Below are 22,207 nucleotides of genomic sequence, written 5' to 3'. Positions count from 1 at the left end.
GCAGAATACTTATGTTTACTGACCCTTCAATACATGCAAACAAACATTTTCAACGTCGAGGTATTATCAACCAAAATAAAAATACAATTTTGAAAATTAATCCTAAACAATTAAATGACATAACTATTCTTAGAAAATAATAAACTTGAGGAGGTAAGCAGTTTTACGTATCTTGGAAGTATAATTAAAAACAAAGGAGGAACTGATGAAGATATATTACGAAATAGATTAGACAAAGCCTCAAAGCTGTTATGCTATTTTCAATGAATTCTGGAGAAACAAAAAAATAGAAAAATCAACGAAAATTAGAATTTTCAAATAGTGATGTTAAATCTCTCCTACTATATGGATCTGAGACATGACGCTGCAATAAAAATAACATTTTAAAGACAACTTCTTAAGAAGAATCTTGAGTGCCAAGCGGCTCCAAGAAATTAGAACAAAAATCCGTAGAAAAGCAAAACAGAAGCCAATTGCTCTGTAAATTAAAAAAACGTAAATGTAAATTGATTGGTCATGCTCTACGTAAACCTGAAAAATTTCAAGTGAAACAAACTTTCGATTGGAACCCTCAAGGCAATAAAAAAACAGGAAGGTCTACAAATACTTGATACAGGAAAATTGCAAGCGANGTTCTCTCTTAAAGTTATAATTTGAGTGCCAAGCAGCTCCAAGAAATTAGAACAGAAAGCTGTAGAAAAGCAAAACAGAAGCCAATTGCTCTGTAAATTAAAAAACGTAAATGTAAATTGATTGGTCATGCTCTACGTAAACCTGAAAAATTTCAAGTGAAACAAACTTTTGATTGGAACCCTCAAGGCAATAAAAAAACAGGAAGGTCTACAAATACTTGATACAGGAAAATTGCAAGCGAATAGAAAAAAAAAATCGGAAAGACATGGAAAGAGGCAAAATATCTGGCTACAAATAGAGTGAGATGGAAAGCAATGATAGAAGCCCTATGCTCCAATTCGAAGTGAAAAGGAATATGTATGTATTTAAATCAATTGTAATTCAATAATTTTTCAACTAATCATTTATACGTGTTGATCACATAGCTCAAATTATTGACAATGAAAAATATGTATAATGATCTTCTGGTATAATGTATGTATTATGTGTAATGATATTTAAACCTAAAAAAATATCTGTTAGTATACTATATTTTGTTTTCAACAATAGTTAAAATATAATACATTTGATTTGTGAAAACAATACATTTATTTTTAAGAACAATCAAGTGCTCTAAACTACTTAAAATCTTATAAATTCCAAGAATCCTTCTTTATCACCAGACACGTCTAATGGCGTTACTTGGATATTTCTCGTTCTTCAAATATTTTCAAGTAAGCTGAGAAACTATCTCATTTCTGAAAAAAAAAATGTTTTAGATTAACCTTAAATTTTATTTAAAACGCACTTTCGGGTACCTTCTTTGTGGTACCCAAAGTGACACTCTTCAATTTGAATAATTTTTTGTTTTATCAGTGCCAACACTAAATTATTTTTAAAATTTTTTTTAGCTTTCAATGATATTGATTATAGAAACAACTTTCGTCTATTTTTTTATTCTGTAAATTTTCGCTTATAAAACAATAGATTATGATGAATTAATGCTCAGATCATGGTTAATTAAAAGTAATTTAACGCTTTACGCTTGTTTGAACTATTGTGTCCCCTAACTTGTGCTGTAGGTATGAAGTCGCCAGTCACCAAAGAGTGACCATTACATAAAAAATAGGTACCAAAATATTAAACATCTTTCTCCAAAAGTAGCGACTGTGTTACAGGTCTAAATATAAAAAAATAAAATACCTGAGATTTGTACCAATTTCATTGTAAGTACCATCGTCACCAATGTAAGTGTAATCGTCTGTATCATAGCATGCAATGATACTTACTGCATAAACCAATTTTGTCTATTTTACAGCTAAGTAAATTTTGGTTTATAAAACAAGAGATTATAATAAACCAGTACACACGTCATGGTTAATTAATAGTGATTAAACAGATCACGGTTGTTCAAACTTGCGTCCGTCAACTGGAGCTCTAGGTTAGTGGTCGCCAGTCACCAACGATTGACTACAAAGGAAATATTTACCAAAATATTAAACCCAAGTAGCCAAAAGTAGCGGTTATGTTACAGGTCTGATATAAAATAACAAAATACGCTTGATACGCAAAAAAGTTATAATATCGGTAATATGACAATCTTTTTTGCTGTTTAAGGTTCAATTTTAAAGTAAAAAAATAAGATATTTTTACAATTAAATGTATAAAAATTATAATTAATTTTTATGCTAGCATTTATTAATTGATTGAAAGAATAATCAAAAAATTAGAGATATGCTGTAAATTATTTTTGAGACAATAAAGTTATTTTAATAATCATAAAAAATTGCAATACATTTCAGAGGATACGTAATGTTGGATCAAGCTTGAAAATCATAAAGCTCAAGATTTGAAATGAAGCAATTAAAAGTTTGAAGGAAATTGGTTGATTAGTTTTTGAGAAAGGAAAATTCGAGAATCTTTAATTTATACGAAAAATTTAACTGATTCTGTTTAAATTTTAATTTTTGTCTCCTTAAATCATATGATTTGATGTGATATCCTTAAAAAAAATTTGCGTTATCATTGATACTTAGGTTCAATATTGAGATATAAAAGAATAATAAATTAATTCCAATTCTATTTTGACAACACAAAGAAAAGTTACGATAAATGCAAATGCATCTCTTTTACTCATTTCTAAAGAGAAAAGTAAATGTACAAAGTTTGATCAAGTACAAACTTTCTACCGCTATTCTTATTAACAAAACAACAGTATCCTAGATGTGACAATTCACCAATAGAAAATCAAGATAAGGTTAGACTCATATTCGAATCAAAGCAGTGACTGGTTTATTCGTATGTTTCAGTCAGCTCACGCTGACCACATGGCTATTTTTTTCATACATATTATATTATTTTGGGATTTTTATTTATATTTCTGTTCAGTTTTTGCAATAATAGTGTTGATCAGGAACTTTTGGTACGTTTTACATTTAGTAAACCACATATGGCCTAAAACGTGGTTCATGCAGTTTTTAAAATATTTAAAACATTGTAAAAAAAACTTAATGGAATAAATAAATTCTATTTAGCTCGCAAATAACTCATAATTGTAATAACTTTAAGTAAATACGTATCCTTTCGCAATGACCGAACATTTTATTTATTAGTGGAAAAAGATAAATGCTTTATTGGTAAATCACCTTTATTAAATGTAAATTAAAAAATTAGATAAAAAAAACTTAAATTAAAAAGAGAGAGAAACTTTTCTTTTATCAATTATAATGTCTTTTTTTATTTAAACAATATCTTATCAACATATTAAAAAGGAAATATATTCCAAATTTTTTCAATAAAGCAGTGTATGAAGATTCAAACTTCACTTCTGAAATTTTTATTTAATCATTTTAATAACACATAAAAATCTTTTTTTTTCTTACTTTTTAAGAACTTTTTCTTTATAAAAATTATAACATTCATGGGTAAATTGGTAGAATACAAAGTAGCTTAAGAAAAGTTGAAAGTAAATAAAAGTTAAAATTAATTTTAGACTATAATTAATTACTATACTACTACTATAATTATTACTATACTTACATGATTCTTTTTAGGAACCACTTCAAAATTTATAGCGATTTTTGATACCACTTCACTAGCTAATTTAGAATTTTTCTCACTCAATTTCATCCATTCTGGGGAAGTTAATATTTCTTTTGCATGTACTGCAATAAAATCTACGACAGCAGCTTCTAAACTTTTACAATTGAGCATGTCAGCTAAATGTATTACTTCACATACGTTTTCTACGCTTAAATGTGATTTTAAAACTTTACTGCAATAAACCTTTAATGATGTTATTTGGTATTTATCAGCTAATATTATTAGTTTGCTTGCAGTTTCGTAATCTATATTTTCAACTGTCGCGGTGTACAAGAATTCTAAAAACAACCCGAAGTCGTCAGCGTCCACATCAGGAATATTAACAACGCCAGTTTGACTTTCAATCATGTCCAGTTCAAACATGGCTTTGAAAACAGGTGACCGAGCAGCCAAAACTGATTTATGTGCCTGAAATAGCTTGCCCTCGATCTGCAGCTGTATGTCTGTATGCAAATTACTGCTATACATTTGCTGTAAGTTCTCTCTTAAAGTTATAATAACGTATTTTTCTATTAAACTAACACAAATTGGATTAGTAACTACTACAGGATCTTCTTCTTTCGATGAATAAAATTCAAAAAGTAAGGAAAAAACACCGCTTCGCAGAAGACTGCCTTTATTGTCTTTTAAATACTTAACACTTATGAAAGTTGGGAATTCCCAAACACTGTTGTTTTTTTCCTCAAACATATGAATTGCCCTTTTTGAAACTACTTCAGATCCGTCTGCATCGAGCAAAGAAACCCTACAAGATAATTTTAGGACAAATATATCATTATCTCTTTTACTTACTGACAGTTTGATATCATCACTTAGTGCAGCTAAATTTATATCAAAGTTTAACGTGTCACACAAACAAAACTCTCTTTTCAGTGGTAGGATTGAGTTGGAACCATTTTGAAATTTAACGTCCCACTTGAAAATGCAGTGATCAACCTCAACTTTTGTTCGAGCTTCACATATTAACTGCTTTCGGTTGAACAAAGTGCAATGTACAACCAACGTATCCTCTTTCCAGTCCTCCATTGCAAGTGTCATTTCTTTAATGTCAAAGAACTTCCTACACCCCAAGACGCCTCCTCTTTCGATTGATACATTTTCATTTTTCTTTGATATTAAAATGTTCCCGTCAGGTGCAACGATTTCGAATTTTATGTCAATATGGTTAACATCTGTTCGGATATCATTTTTCCATCTCGTTATATAAACAGAAGCATAGCCTTGAGATTCTTCATCTTTACCTTTAGGGTATAAATACATAAGCCAAAGGCTGTCTCCAATGTTTTCTGTTGAGAACAGACTACTAGCCACGAATTTTTTATTCCTTTGCGGAGAAAAGGAGTAATTTTCTATTTTCCAAATGAATAAATATTCGCCTTTAGCTTCGTAGGACATTTCAACAATTTCAAAGAATTTCGTTAAACAATTACAGCATTAAAATAACTTCTGTACTGAAGTAACTTTAAACCTGATTAAACGCAAATAAATGGCTACGATATAAAGATTTCAATTTAAACAATAGCGTACTAATGATTGTCTTATTTACCAATCAACTCGTCAGTGGGTGTTGTTTTATAATATTTGAAGGTATGCATGAAATCATTTTCGAATAAAAGATTTAATCTTATCTAACGTCTGATAAAAAAAATGTTGTTTCTGCTCATCAGTGATAGATTTCATGATTTTTTCTATCATATGATTCTCATGTCACATTTTCCAATGCTTCTAATACAAAGGAAATGTTCAGTTTTAAATTTTTGTTTAGAATTGTCAAAAAATTATTTTATTTTTTCTGTCATATGATTCTTATGTCACATTTTCTAATGCTGCTAATACAAATCAAATGTTCTGCTTTAAATTTCTGTTTAGAATTGTCATAAAAATTATTTCATTTTTTTTATCATATGATTCTTATGTCATATTTTCCAATGCTACTCATACAAACGAAATGTAGAGCTTTAAATTCGTTATTTAGAATTGTCATAAAAATATAAATGTTCTTTATTATCCTTGATATACATTATAAATCAGTAATTATCACTTGTTCACTATTAAAATGTTAGTTGAAGATAAACATAAAACTATGATCAATAATATTAAAAAAAATTAAAACAGCTTTACTTTTCAAATTAAATTGAAAAACAAAAGAATAGCCTGGTCAATAATTGTTATTAGTATGTAAAAATTCTAAAAAAAGTTTTAATTTACTTCCTTATGCAAATTCTTCTAAAATAATATCTAAATTCTGTCAGGAAATATTCCAGTATGTGTTTTTCCCTATGTATATAAAAATCCACTCATTTTACGAACAAAAATTAGAAAGCAAAAAATCTAAAAGATCAAACGGTGCCTTTTTTTTTAATTCAACGGAGAAATGCTATATGTGACTAAAACCAAATTCATTTTATCATTTTTAAAATTTAATATTAAATTCATAATTATGAGAATATTTTTTATTATTTTTTAATGAATATCATAAAATAATTTTAAATACAAAATACAAAAAAGTTTTTTCAGAGATCTATGCATAGAAGTGGTAGTAAAATTAAACGTTTGGTACTTAGGTGAATAAAAAGTTTCACAGCTTGTTGTTTATCTCAGAGTTGGATAACAAGAATAAAAAAAGTGAATAAAATGTTCTAATGTTCTGTAATGATCATCTAATGCATAAATTTTGGAATCATTGCATAAATGACTTTTACATTAAATACATTGATATAAATGACGTTAACATTACAAAAAAATTTCAGTTTACACTATTTTTCAACTGTTAGGTTTACGTAATTCTGTTACACTGTTTACGTAATTCTGTTAAACTATAGCTGAAGCGTTTATAATTTTGGATGAAAAAATAAACTTTTATAGTTGTTTACATAGAATAGAATTTTTATTTTTAATTTTTTTTCACTTCATTTATTTTATTATAAGACTTGAAAAACACATTTAATTACAGATTCGAAAACTAATTTTTAAAGGGAACAATATTTTAATTTAAAAAAAATATTTATTACAGAACTTCAGATGCTAATTTTATGTACTTTTCAGACCATTTCAGTCATTTGGAAGAAATCAAATTCTCTTTGGAAGTTTCAGCTACGAAATTGGTTGAAAACATTCTAAAAATTGTGCTGTTTATCGTATCAACCATTTTTTTTAACTTAGAACAGACACAAATACATTATCGCATTTTGATTTTAAAGTTAATACCTTATACCTTTCTACTACTGCATCAAAAGCTTACTGGCCACTTCGTAGTCTATTCCATGCATTGTTTCTTCATATAAATAATGTAGAAAAGATTTTAAAAATGTATCATCTACGCTAGGAACATTAAACAACACTTGTCTAATTCTCAATCATGTCTTGATTAAACATAGTTGAGAATGCAAATTAGGGCTCAAATGGGTTTATTACTGTGAAATTTTTCATTATTGATGCAAATCTCAATATTTGAATGTATTTCCTTTTAATACATATAGTGTAGATAGTCACTCAATTTTATTGCATTGTTCATTTCAGGAAAACTCTCACAAGAAGGACTAATTACAGTATTAGAGATATTCTCATTCGCAGGAAAAATTCCAACAGCAAAGGTAATACCAACATCCTCACTTGCCAACAGTTCGCAGATATCAAAAATACTTAGGAAAGTTGGAAATTTCTAAATACTGGAATTCTCTAATTCAAAATAATGCGAGTTCAATTTTGATTTAATTTTTAAAACCATTACGTTTAATAATGAAACAGTGCACGGAAGGGGGTAGAGAACTTTCATCATCTTTTTTTACAAATAAGTGATTTCAATTGACAATCAAAGAAAATAATAATAATAAAAATAAAAATAACTAAAAACCGAGGAAAAAAATGGACAAAAATTTTTAAAAAATCCGGAAAATAAAGGATATAATCTTTTTATCAGCTCACACGATTATATCCGTAAAAAAAAATGCTTTCTAATATTGCATCAATATAGCCAAAGCGAAGTGTATCAATACAATAGTGTGAGAAGCACTCAAAAGATTTTACAAAAAAATTACAGCAAATAAAATAAAATAGAACACAATAAGTAAAAATATCACGTAAAAACAGAAAATAAAATATGAAGAAAAAACAGAATATGACATGAAATGAAGTCTATAAAGCACGTAACGAATTCAAATGAACTTACATGAAAGAGAAATTTTTCAAGAATGATTTAAAATATTTTCGTAACGAGATTGCCAGATTTCAAAAATTGAAAACAAAAGCCCAAATTGAGCAAAAAGCGTAACTAGAGGAGTTATGTATTAAAGTGCGTTCTTGCTGCATTACTGAAGTGCGTTTGAGTTTTTAGTTACCAAGGATGGGCCCGAAATAAATTTGCACATAGAAAAATTATATCCAAGTGCAAATCCATTTCGGACAAATCTGTAACTAAAATTAGGTGCAAAACAGGCAATTTATGTTTCTTTCTCTTTTCTATGTTATATATATATTTTTTTTCCTAAATAAATATTTATTTTCTAAAATTATTTATTTTCAACTTCTTTAAATTATCTACTATAATATGACATTGCGCCCATCCATTTTCGGTCCCTTTCTTGGTAACTAACAAATCAAACGCACTTCAGTGATGCAGCAAGAACGCACTTTATACAAAACTCCCTAGTTACGCTTTTAGCTCAATTTACGCTTTTTTCAATTTTTGCAATCTGGCAATCACGTTACGAAAAATTTTTAAATCGTTCTTGAAAAATTTCCCGTTCATGTAAGTTCATTTGAATTCGCTGCTCGCTTTGTAGACTTCATTTCATGTTATATTCTGTTTTTTCTTTATATTTAATTTTCTGTTTTTACGTGATATTTCTACTTATTGTGTTCTATTTTTTTTATCTGTTGTAATTTTTTTGTAAAATCTTTTGAGTGCTTCTCACACTATTGTATTGATATATTTTGCTTTGACTATATTGATGCAATATTAGAAAGCACTCTTTTTAACCGATATAATAGTGTGAGCTGATAAAAAGATTACATCTTTTATTTTCTGGATTTTTTAAAAATTTTTTTGTCCATTTTTGTCCGGTTTTTTGTTATTTTTATTATTATTTTTCTTTTTCCCCCTTTCTTCATTGTTCTGTAATTTTTCCCTTGTTTTCTCTACCTTTTGAACTTATTTTATGAGTTCTATTTACTTGCAGCTTATGCGCAATAAATTAAACTTAATGTTTTTCTTAATTTTCTTTTAAATATATATATATATATATATATATATATATTAGTTGAGATTCAACAAACTAATTAGTATTTCTTTCCAATTACATTTGGTCCAAAGTTCAACTTGCAATAAAAAAAGCTATTTAGACCAGTTTCTGAACCTACTTCACAATTTTCTTGATTCCTGTTCAACNTTTTTTTTTTTTTTTTTTTTTTTTTTTTTTTTTTTTTTTTTTTTTACAGTGTTACATTCGTTGCTCCATTTAACTTAGAAATGGATATAATTTCACTTTAATTTTAAGAATTCCAATCTTCCAATTTGAACATTATTTATATTTGCTTTACGAATAATATTGACTGGTTGATTATATCAATTATAGTTATTATTCTATTTTCTTACACTTTCGTATTTTTTCAAACTGCGACCGCACTGGTTTATTCCAAGTAATTATAAAATTATTTAAAACATTAACAGATAATGTAATAATTGCGTAGAAATGGTGCTTAAAAATATTTTTTGTTACATTGAATAGACGCAGAACGAAATGATTGATTTATATGCACTATTTTAGAAGAATTATTTTTAAAATCACCAACTTGAAATTAATTATATATTTTAACACATATTTTACTCTTATTCTGAGGTAATTGGGTAAACATAAAATTCGTATAGAAGAATTTGTAAGTAATTTTAAATTTGTATCACTCGTTCTTGGAGAATAACGAACTCAGTGGTGTTTTAATAAATGCATCTTTATCATTCGAATATTCCGCTATAGTGCAAGAAGACACTCCCTAATCTACCGATGAGATAATATTATAATTGATATGTAATCTTCGATTCTCTTTATGAAAATGAAACTGCCGATTTTTGATAAGATTATATTTTCCTATATTGTAGTGGCTTACATAAGAAAATACTATAAAGGAGTGCATTTCAAAATAATCTAATACCCGGGTGAAAAACAATTATGACCGAAGTTTAACCCATCATATTGATGCTTTCGAGACCCAGAAATAAAGAGATATAGTATACTCACATAAGTTAGAACCTCGATATTACGAATTCGAAGGGAGACACTTAAAATTTCGTAAACTCGAAATTCCGCAATAACGAAAATAAAATATTTCAATATCGAATATTTAGTCGTATATTTTTTCGCATATATAAAATCCCTCTTGTCTCTTTACCTTAACGTTTTATATTTGAGCTTATGATATAACAACAACTGCAATACTATAATTATTTCCCTGAATGACTACTCATATTACAATACCTTTTCATATAGCCAACATTTAAACATTGTTTAAACTTGGGCGTTTTCCTCACCACACGCACTCTCTCAAAAATTCACCACGATTGTTTCGTATTCAGCATTGTTTCTTCATGAGACGATAAACAAATTTTTAAAAATCAAATTCAAACTTTTTAGAATAAAATATCCAGAATCGACAGCGCTAACTCTGGTGTCTCGTTCTTTCACTAACTGAAACAGCTATGTTACCCACAATCATAAAGGTAATTAGGAGATTTTATAATTGCACACTAGCCTCTCAATTTTTAGTTAAATATGATAGCTTTTGACAAAATGTATTAGTAAGTAATTCCTTAAAATCAGATTTGACATTTCCTGTGGGTTATCCTAATATAATGTTTTTCACAAAAGCAACCTTTCAAATAGTTCCTATGTCTCTACAAAATATATTTTTTCGTTCTTTGTTGCTTGCAAGTGCTTTTTGAAGCAAGGTTATGTTTGGTCTTTCCTGTTAGTTATTTTAGGTTTACGTTTGGTTTCTTTTAAGTTTATGTTTGGTTATTTTATGTTTGGTTCATTTTAGGTTTATGTTTTTTAATTTAACGTTTGGTTTTTCCTGTTCCTTCATAAACATTAAGTATGCAAATTATCTCATGGAAATATAAAGTAGATGAAAGGTGCTTAATCTATGATGGTTTAATGTATGATAATATGCAAATACTCTTATAATTACCAATGAAGATGATAAACTCAATTAAAAACAATCTCTAAAACCTTTGGTGGCTGTTTAAAGATGTCAATTAAGAAGACTGAAGGGTTTTATTTTCTGCAATGTGAAGATGACTGGTGTTTTAAACAATTTATTTTGATGATGTTTCGTATTTCGATTTTAGTCTAATGTCTAACTTTAGTCTAATGTCAGATAATACTTTATTAAGTTTACATAATCTTTTTTGTTAAAAAACTGCCTATAATTCACCATGGTCAAAGATTATAACAGTAAGAGCTCACACATATATCATGTTTTACTACTATTTTGGATCCATCACAATTTTTCAAGATTTTTCAGATTTGTTAACATTTTTTTGTTTAAAATATCCTTGCGGAGACTTTGGGTTTCGCAATTTTGGCGAATCCTTAAAGATTCATATTGGTACATTAATATACTCATAGTAATTGTAATTCATAAAAATTGTTAAGTTTTCATCTTAATTTCAAAGAGAGCGTGTCGCCTTAAAAACCTTTCCCATAATAAATAAAAAATAAATATTTTGAAACCTTTTTTAAGAAAAGCCTTACAAAAGCGTTACACTTTTTTTTTTATAAAAAAGGTAACCTACCTATAATTTTTAGTGGATATTTTCAAAAGTATTTGAAATATTTGACATCACTTCCGCTGATAATCTAGCATTATTTTCAGTCCAATCCGCCCAATCGGAGGAAGACAAAATCTCTTCGGCATTATCCGCCACATACTCGAACACAAATTGTTTTAGATTCTTGTAATTTATCGCATCGGACAATTCAAGTACTTCATAGAAATTTTGATTACTCAAATTAGACTTCAAAAAGCAACTAGAGTCTATCCGCAGAGCGTCTACTTGATATTGATCCGCCACTATCAAGAGTCTAATTGTGATATCCCAAGTCATATTGTCTACTGAGGCAGTGTATACGTATTTCAAAAATGATTCAAAAATATCGGGCTCAACATTCGAAATATTGACAATGCCAGTCTGACTTTCGACCATATCTTGCTCAAACATGGCTGTGAATACGGGGGATCGAGCAGCCAAAATGGATTTATGAGCATGGAACGTTCTGCCGTTAACTCGAAATTCTATATCTGAATGCAACATATTATCATACATGTTTCCAAAATTTTCTTTCAAATGTATGATGTTGTTTTGTTTTGAATGATTATTCCCTTCAGGTGTTAAAATGTTTATAGATTCCTTCTCTTTCGAAAAACTAAAATTGAAAAGTAAAGTGAAAGTTCCATTGCTAAGAATGGTGCTTGCGTTTTCATTCAAATATCCAGTGGTGATAAAATTGGGAAATTCCCAAACATGATCTTCATCAGGAAGGAATGAATGAGCAGCTCGTTTTGAATCCACTTCAAATCCATGTATGTCTAACAATGAAATTCTGCATGATACCCGTTTTGGAACGGTCGTGATGTTCTCTTGTTTGCATAGTGTCAGTGTGATATTATCATTAGAAGTCACCAAATTAATTTTAAATAAAGGTATGTCGTGCACTTGTTGCGTTACTGTATTCATATTTTCTGAAATTCCTATGCTCCACTTAAAATTATAATGCTCAGCACAGATTTTAGTTTTAGCCTTACTACTTAATCGTTTCCTGTTAACGATGGAGCAAGAAATAGTAATTAAATCTTCTTTCCACTTTTCCATCTTGTTTCGTTTGAAAAATTTTTCAGATCCCCATGAACATCCTTTAGGGATGAATAAATTTTCTCCTTTAACAATTTGCAATATATTTCCTTCAGAACCAATAATTTTAAGCTCCACATCGATATTGTTTACATCGGTACGAATATCATCTTCAAATCTATTCAAATACAAGGAAATATACTCTTCTGTTTTTTTAACTTGACCTTTGGGAAACAGCGATAAAATCCAAATACTGTCGCCAACGTTTTCTGTTGTGAATGGAGGGCTGAGCATGAATTCGCCAATCTTTTGTGTACACAAGGAGAAGTTTTCTATTTTCCATGTAAATGTATATGCCTCTGCAATTTCGTTTGACATTGTAGTTGTAAATTACTCAATTCAAAATAACTCCAGTTTATACCTTTGAAATCTCACAAAGTAACAGGCTTTGACAAGCAAGTTGTCAAATAAAATAAATGAAAATTATTTCCATATGTTATCATGAGTGTTATCTTTCTTATGTATGTGTAGAGCATATTCCATTTTAAAGATAACATTTCAGTTTTATCTCTTATCACTTATTTGATTGGTTGTGATGAATTGATTTCTATTTTGTAAAAAAACAATTCTATTTTAGACTTTTTGGATTTTCGAAAATATCTTTTTCGAAAATTAAATCGAAATATATGTCATGCAATTGAAAAACTTGCCGAAAAAAATGATTACGCTTTTAAAAAGTAGATAAACCAGGTATGATGGCATAACTCCAAAGTATTCTTTTCATGCTTCATTTATTTAAGATGAATAAGTAACTAGGAAAGACTGCAATAAAGAATGAATTGATATTTAATGATTAAGGTAGACGTATTTAGCGTTTCCGCACACTGGTTAGAGTTAAAGGTGTAACCTGTATTTGAACATTTTCTTATAAGGGTTTTATTATGTCACGTAAACGTGAGGGTAAGTAATACAAGAACCGTATTCTTAATTTCTGAAGAAAAAAAAACAGCTTCTTTTCTTTTGTTTTAAAAATTGAAATAAAGTTTTAAAGCAAAACAGTGAACAACAAAATTTATTAAATATGAGTTTAAAATTAGAATGTGATTTATATGTGATTCTATGATAAACCTTAGCAAATTTAAATTTACTTAAAAAAAACATGTGTTAATGTGCTTATTCTAATTATTTCCTTTTTTTTCATGACTGATTCAGTTAAAAGTAAATGTTTCATTCATTTAATCTTTAGTAAATGTTCTTGAATCATCCCACTGATTACTTAAAAGTCTTTATGTTAATTATTTTTCTTTTATACCACTCATATTTCATATTAAAAATAAATAAATTTCATTTTGATTTACTTTTTATTTGTAAGCTAAATGATGAATGTTAAATAAATTGAATTGTGTTTATGTTTATGATTTTATGTTATTGTTTGCACTAGAACACATAATATATTTAAAAGATTTATCTAGATATCATAACAATGTTTTTTTGCCGTTTTTCCAAATCCCTTTCGGACAGAAAAATCTCTCTTTATGACCAATAAAAAACAAGGAAGATACAAATATATTTGACTGTCAACAGCACAAAAATAATAAGTTATAACGATATTTACCTTTTTTATTAATTATTTGATGTAACTTGAAATTACCATTTACCATTACTTATCATTAATTCAATATATTATTATTATAATTCAAATTATAGGTTTAAAATTAATAGTGTCGTTTTTTCATTATGAAGTAATCACATATTACCTTTCTTATCCACTATTTTATTGAAATGGTATTTATTTAAAGTTTTAGAATTTTACGTTTTTCAAATGGTAAATGATTTGAATGTTTGAAATGTTTTTAAGCGGTAAATGAATATTTTTCGTAAATTTTAAGTAAAACGATGCTCGTTAACATATGCTATTCAAAGTTGAATACAAATTACCAATAAATTTCAATAACTATAATAGAAGTTAATTTTTCAAACCATGGATTGACAATCTCATTTGCTTTTAAGTCAATATTTTTAAATTTTGATTTAACTATTTGTTTATTGTCAGAAAAGAAGGGAAAAAAAAGATTGCGAAACATTTATAGAGGTTGGTAAGAAACATCCTAATTATAAATTGTTTTATTAGAATTTCAATTTTAAGTCTTTCCATTCAGAATTTAATGATTCTAAATCCGTTTTGATTTTTATTCCAACTTCGCATTAAATATATTATAATGCTTTTTCGAAAACATTTAAGAAATAATGAAGTTATAGATATGTGAAAAAAATATTGATTATTTTTATATTAAATGAAATCAAAATTTCGTGAAACTTTCTTTTGAAGTTTAACGTTTGTTATTGCTTACCAAACAATAAGGAAGACATTTAATAAAAGTGAAAGCAAAATTAAAAAATTAATATTCAAGTTTTGACTATCAGTATTCATTTTTTTTGTCAATATGTATAAAAATGAATGTCGGAATGTTCTTTATAGAGTCTTAAGCTATTCAATCGAGAGCAGTGAAATTTGGCATACTAACAGTTCAAAGCACGGGGAAGGTCGCTATCGACATTCCACTATAAACCATTCGAGCGGAATGAGGGAAAACACAAAACTGATAGGTTAAATGACTTTGTTTGAAGCTTAACTATTGACGATTCTATTTTATTAAATATTTTAAAGATATCGTCAATTATATTTGCCGGCTTCTAGTTCTGTTTGATCTTTAATTAAAAAAAAGTACGGTTAAATGAGTAGAAATTTAAACTATTTTTATTAAGAGTACCGTTAATTCTTATTACATAACTTAAACGCATTATTTCAATAAAATAGATAAAATGATAGAATTATACTAAAATTTTTATGCATATTTTTATATGCATATATTATGCATATATTATTATGCATAATTTTTATATTATTATGCAAAATTTTTATGCATATATTATTAAAATGCATATTTTTATAATAACTTAATATATAATAATATAACTTTTATATATTATTATATTATTAACTTTCATTATATAACTTTTGTATATAACTTTTATATTTTAACGAAAATCAATTCCATATTTTGGTACAATTATCTTAAAAAGGATGAACTATCGAAAAATGCAATAATTTTTCGCTTATTTTTTTTAAAAATTTTATTGTGTTGCTCCCTCTTAAACATAAAATTTATATAAATATATATAAATATAACATTTATAATGTTATTCTGGTTTATTCCTTAGAAATTGAAAATCTCAGGTATTAAAAAGGGTAACTTACGTTTTTTAAGTTGTGAGAGATAAACTGGTTTCCAGGCTCAGATACTGCAGAGACTTATTGTTTCTTATCACTTTTACTTCTACAGTGCGATAAATCTCGAGCCACATGGCACCAAAAGTCACTATTCATTTTCTGGCTGCATAAAATGGAGCTCAATTTTCCCATAGTTTGGTATTTTCACTAGCTCCAAATATCAGTTGAAGGTTGCACCAAAAGTAGGTGTTTTGCATAAACAAAACATTGATTTTTATTCTTTTTTTTTTCTTTATAAAAGTAGAGAAAATTTTTATCATTAATAGGCATTTTTAAAACACTCAAATGCAAGCCAAGATTGTTATTTACCGTAACAAAACTATTTATCGGAAGTAGGTTATTTTATAACATAACTCTTTTATACAGCCAACCAAATTTAAATATTCTGCATAAAAGAAATGAACTCTAATGAATACAAGCAAAACTTTTACGGACCTAAATGAATTGATATATTGAAACAACATGAAGGAGTCTTTCCGAAACACCGAGTTGTATAGCGTGAACAAATATCGTTCAGTTTAGTAACCGTCAAAGTTCTTTTACCGAACGCAGTCAGTTGCACTATCGATCAAACTTCACAATATATATGGTGTCACTAAAATAAAATGATCTTCTATTTAACTAAACTTTGGGATAAGGAAAAACTTTGCACCAAATACTGTTTAAAGATTTACCGAGATTTTTTTACAGTGTACCGATATTGTGTTGTAGTCTCTTGTCAGAGGCTTCTTCATCATGAGAGCATGGAAAGCTCTTGGATTTAGTTATTAGCATCCGAGAAGTGTAATGTTTATAACCACCTTCTCCTGAGATCTTTATTAGTTTAAAATTGACATTATCAATGAAGTCTCCTGGCTTTCATGAGAGTCTCCCGGCTTTCGAAATGTTTTCAATTATTTAGAATAGGCATTTTTGAGAGAAAAATTTACAAGCAAAACGTATTGGTTAACTACTTGAACGAAACAACAAAAAAAGTTTTTTTTTTCCTTTTTAAAAACTTTTAAAATCAAAATTGTTATTTTCGCACAATAAAAAAAAACAGGATTTCTGGGCGATAGAGATATTCACAAAACGCTTAATGAAATAAAATCTTTTTATGTAACAAGTTGTGCCTTAAGATAAGAAATAAAAGCTGCGTTATCCATCATGTTATGAAATACTTATCAGATAATTTTTGTGATCAACATTCAAAGTGTATAAACTTCAAGCATTTGAAGCTTTCTTGTTTGTCATTACAGATGAATAAATAGCATTCCTTTCAAATTCTTCACTCTATAGAATGGAAACGTAAGTTAAACATATTTTACTATAATTATAAATATTTCAACAACTGTAGTTAAATATAAAAACATTTTTCCTTGATATTTAGTTTGAGAATACTTATCACTTCTGAAACTAAGCTTACTTTTTCATTAAAAAAATATTACCTTTGAAGTAAAAATCTTAATAACTAATAAAAAAAATTGAAAATTTCTTTAATAACATTTTTATTAATGTTATTACTCATGCCACATTATTCATTATTTTAGTAATTCTTAATATATTTCAATTGGAATTATTTTTAGATTTAAAAGTATATTAAGCTGTTGTATTTAGCGATATTAGTTCTTTGGATGTTCGGATTTTTCACGAAAAAAAAACTGTGAAAGAATTGGAAGAGAGATCAGTGTTTATTTAATACTTATCTAGCTGGATTAATTTTTCGTAAACTGAGCTCATACTCATGCTCATAAATTCAATCATGCTATTAGCTAAAAAAAACTCTTTAGTTTATGTTGAAATTATTCATTTTTTTGTGCAATTTAACTAATAGTTCATTATTTAAAAAAGAATTCTTTTTTTTTTAAATAATACATAAATCGGATTTTTAAGAGATTTTGATTAAGAGCTGCATTTAAAGTTATTTACTCCATTTTTTCGGCTATGGCATGCAAAATTAAGAAACTTTAAATCATGTAAATGAATTTCGTTATAATATGCATGTATTACATATTATTACAAAATTTATTAAATTTGAATGTATTGAATAAATTTTAGGTAAGAGTGTTTCATAATAGAATGTTAAATATCTTTTGTTCGAGCTCATTATTGTAGAGATATGGTTATATCACAAAAAAATGAAGTATCATTACTGAAACTAACTTTGAAATTCTTTTCCCTTCCAAGATGTTTTAAATATCTCATTTACCCACATTTTGAGACTTATAAAATTCAAATCAACAAAATTGAAATGAATTTATTCAAAACAAAATTCTATTTTTGAATATGATTTTGTTCTACTATTTAATTGCTTTGTTTAAAAAAATCTTTAATGACATCTTTCTTTGACACTTTTTTATAGGTCAACTAGTCAAAATGTAAACCAGTCAAAAATATAACTTGCCAAAAAAGAAATTTTTAGCTACCGAAGTGAAATGACTTGGTACCTCCTTTAAGGTTATTTTTTAATTGATTCCGTAGAGATTTGAATACTTTCGAAATATATATCTTCACAACTTTTTATTAAAATCATATATGATACTTCCTTCCAAAGAGTGAAGGAAATTCCTTAAAAATATATTTTCTGTGGTATAAATATATTACTACGTGATTTTAATCAGGTGAAATATCTCAAACGTTATTTAATATTCTAGAAATACTTTTGTTTGAAAATAAAAAATAAAAAAATTTAAAATGAAGGAATAAAATTTATTATTTTAATTATTAATTATGAATAGTTACATTATTGTCGTTAATTATATAATTATTATTAATTCTATTTCCATTATTAATTTTATTATTATTATTAATTCCATTATTACTATAAATTCTACTATTAATATCACTTCTATTATTATATTTAATTCTATTTAAACCAGTAATTACATTGTTTAATGAAACATAAAATATTAGAAATATTGTTTGGAAGTGAGATCTTTTATTTCTTCCTGATTTCTCTGGAACTAATTCACCATCATTCAGTCGATTATGTTAAGTGTTCTGCTTTTTTTTTGCCTTAGATGAAACTAGGGCCTTTCTTCTCTTGTCGACATCTGAACATCATGCATTATTAGTTCATTTTTTGTCACCTCTTCTACTGTAATGCTAGAACAAACTTTATCACTTTTTACTTCACAGTCATGGTTACATCATTGATCAACATCTAACCAAACATTAATACTTGGTCAAAATCCAAAGTACAATATTTTTGGTTAAAGTGATAAATAAAATCGATATTTGTACATCTATTAGATTCGCAATACTAGAAATCTAATTATCAATTTATCTTATTGATACCATTAATATGTAATTCAGATGAGATTTGACTTAGTTGCACCACTATACAAAAGCATCGCAGTCAAATGTCAATTTTTGCTGATCAATGCACATTAATAATCACAGAAATGATTGTTACTGTTTACATATTTATAGCCTATTACATATTTATATAAAGGCTATAAATATGTAACTGTAATATATCCTATTACAGTTACATATTTATAGCCTTTTCTTAAGACTGTTGAAAAGTTTCCGAACTGTTATCTTAATTTTTGTTATCACGAGATTTAATATATAAAAAATAAATAAAACGTGTGTGAGACAACTACATCTCCCTTCAGGTATTAAGTAACCCTATTTTGCAGTACTTATATGTTTATCTAATATATTTCAAAAATGGACCCTATTTAGATTGCTTTAAGACCTTACGTTAGAATAGTCTTATCGTGTAAAATTCCGATCAATAAAGCAAAAGTTATTAAATTCAATTCTTAATTTTGGGCATAGTAGTCATTTAATACCTTTTTTGCAACGTTTCTTATGAATGGTATAATAAATAGAGTTGAATGTTATTTGACACTATTTTTCTTTGAAAATATTTTAAGCGAAAATAGTCTCAAAAGAATATGTTATAGAATCAATTTTATTATAAAGAAGATGAAAATTTCTTAATATTAGCATCCATTATCAAAATAAAATTTCGTATCTGCCACCTTCTGAACTATATATATTTACTTAGAGAAAATAAAATATTCTGGTAGCTACAAAAACATTATATTAATAATACTACCACTTTTTAATTTTTTCGAAGTACGTATGAGCCCTGTGTTATTACAAATTGAAAGTAACATTAATGTATGCTAAATCTCATTTAAAAATGAACTCTAAATTTCATTAAAATGCCTATTCTATTAACAGTAATAATACTTTGATAAAAAATTCCCTTTATTATTAAATGAATTTTTTCTTTCGATTACATATAAAAGACCGTTAAATTTATTTTTCAAAAACTATACATGAATGTAAGTTTTGAAAATTAAAACAATGAAGTGAATTTAAGCAACATTCTTTATTTGATAGCTACACGCCAGCCAAACTTGCTTACAGGGTATTTGAGCCTTCAACTGGTACAGATGATAAGTTGAATCCTGTAATATTCCTTCACGGAGTCACAGGAGCGAAAGAGAATTGGGGTGATATTCCTCAAACCATCGCAGATGGAACAAAACGAAAGGTAATTAAAGAATGATTTTAAATTATTCTCGTGGAGCCGTAACGGGATAGAGCGTTCACCTTCCGATGAGGTGAATCATGTTAGAATCCCAGTGATGGCTGGTCGATACGAATTACGCACCTGGCTTGCACCGACCACAGTATCCTCAGTGGAAGAAAAAGAAGCTTAATAGAATTTCATCAAATGTGATAACCGAATTTTACAGCCTTCTTTTTCTGACAATTTTAGAAAATCTATCGTTTCCTTCCAACTACAATGGCAAGAGGAGCTTTCTATCTATATCTTTTATTATTAAAGTAGTCGTCTTATGGTTACGTGATTTTCCCATTCATCACATATTTGCATCATTCGTTACCATGGATTTGACATATCTTGCTCTTTCCCCCCAACACCCGCATGTTTCAGTACAATGTACTGGGGTAGGAAACGAACAAGATTACTGCAACGAAAAGGAGGAAAATGTGGAGAGAAAGGAAATTAGGTTAACTTAATCCAATTCTGTTTACATAAAATAAAGCCCAGATTTCTGTTAATTGTTAAACTTACGAAAAAAAACTGTTAGCTGGTGTGTAAGTGCAAAATTGCTTGTTTCACAGAAAAATACTGGTATTTCAAAACAGACGCCTTTTTTTTTGGCAGATAAGTACTGTTATTTTAACAAAAACCTCTAATACTTTAGCAAAAAAACTCTGTAATTTGAAAAAAAAAGAACTTGATAAATTAACTAAGTCAACATTATGGTCGGTGCGAGCCAAAAGCAGCATTCGCACTATCAGTTGACGCTGGGATTTGAAACATGCGCTTTGTCCCCTAAGTCATTGCAGCTCTATGGAGATTGCAGCTCTATGGATTACTCTATGGTCATTGCAGCACTATGGAGAAAAATCTCTGACCTTTTTTATTTTTTTTGCTTAAAAATCTTACTTATTGAAATAAAGGTAGTAAAACTTTTTAAACTATAATGGTCCATTCGTATAAAAACGTTCGACAAATTAATTAAAGAAAAATTATATCTTAAAAAAATTAATAATCAGGTAGAGTATTGATTTGACATTAAATTTGTATCGTAGTTTTACTTATATAATATTCAAAACCAGATAATAATTTCTGAAAAAATAAGAGCAAAAATAAAAATAAAAATAAGAAATGATTTTTAAAAAAATCGAACTTTAAGCAAATCTGTTTAGCAAAAACTAGAATTTGAATGGACGGTTTAAATCCGTTAATGGATCGAATGAAAAACTGAGAAGAACCGTTTTTGTCTACCCATACAGCTTTAAACTGTCCAATATACAGAAAAAGTCTATAAAAAGAACGATAATTTTTTACAATTAAGTTGTTGCAAATTCTGGAATAGAAAGTGAGGGAAAAAGTTAATTGTCTATTTTTTTTAAATATTAAGAAAGTTTTGGAAGTTTTAATATATAGGCATAATTAACGAAACATATTACAGACTGAATAATTTTTTTACTATAAATTTATGTAAAAAATCAGCACATAACGTAAGAAATGAACAAATGCTTTAAATACATTTTATTATCTAAAATTACATACCCACTTCTAAAGTTTTAAAAATTTCTCTTCTAAAAATTTCTATTTTCGAATTCAATTTTCTGTTTTTCAATTTATATTGTACGTTTTTAGGCATTCGCTGTTGATTTCAGAAATCATGGAGAGAGTGAATATTGTGAAGTTTTCAATTTTAAAGTGAATATTGATGATTTATTTCATTTTATGGATACAGTCAACATTCCTAAAGCTGCAATTGTTGGGCATAGTATGGGCGGCATCACAGCTATAGGAGCTTCCCTGAAAAAAGTAAGTTAAGCAATAATTTGTATATATATATATATATATATACCAT

The 22,207-nt window shown here is 27.5% G+C and overlaps 2 protein-coding genes across 5 annotated transcripts in view; one reads left to right on the top strand and one right to left on the bottom strand.

The window, feature by feature from the left end:
* Nucleotides 1–1,202: 1,202 nt before the first annotated feature.
* On the bottom strand, nt 1,203–13,052 carry LOC107439692 (uncharacterized). The gene is made up of 3 exons (XM_016052368.4): nt 11,519–13,052; nt 3,652–5,133; nt 1,203–1,370 (listed from the first exon to the last, which is right to left on the bottom strand). Exons 1-3 carry the CDS (start codon nt 12,935–12,937, stop codon nt 1,365–1,367), a joined length of 2,907 nt encoding a protein of 968 aa, XP_015907854.3. The 5' UTR covers nt 12,938–13,052; the 3' UTR covers nt 1,203–1,364.
* LOC107439693 (sn-1-specific diacylglycerol lipase ABHD11) overlaps nt 7,289–22,207 on the top strand; it is a 29,038-nt gene continuing 14,119 nt past the window's right edge. The window contains exons 1-4 of one of the 4 annotated variants that reach the window (XM_071177058.1): nt 7,289–7,307; nt 17,090–17,138; nt 20,190–20,343; nt 21,988–22,161. In XM_071177058.1, coding sequence (XP_071033159.1) covers nt 17,131–17,138; nt 20,190–20,343; nt 21,988–22,161 — 336 coding nt within the window. In that variant the 5' untranslated portion in view covers nt 7,289–7,307; nt 17,090–17,130. Of the gene's footprint in view, nt 7,308–13,204; nt 13,520–15,960; nt 16,034–17,089; nt 17,139–20,189; nt 20,344–21,987; nt 22,162–22,207 lie in introns of those variants that run through there. The other 3 variants (XM_071177057.1, XM_016052371.4, XM_043045195.2) reach the window with 3 other exon arrangements.

Source organism: Parasteatoda tepidariorum, chromosome 2, assembly GCF_043381705.1.
Source record: "Parasteatoda tepidariorum isolate YZ-2023 chromosome 2, CAS_Ptep_4.0, whole genome shotgun sequence".
Taxonomy (NCBI): Eukaryota; Metazoa; Arthropoda; class Arachnida; order Araneae; family Theridiidae; genus Parasteatoda; species Parasteatoda tepidariorum.
This window is presented reverse-complemented; position numbering and strand designations above follow the sequence as displayed.

Coding starts and splice junctions, on each gene's coding strand:
- LOC107439692 (XM_016052368.4), bottom strand. CDS start 12,937: ATGTCAAACGAAATTGCAGAGGCATATACATTTACATGGAAAATAGAA. Junction 5,134..11,518: donor CAAATACTTTTGAAAATATC/CACTAAAAATTA, acceptor TGTAATTGTTTA/ACGAAATTCTTTGAAATTGT.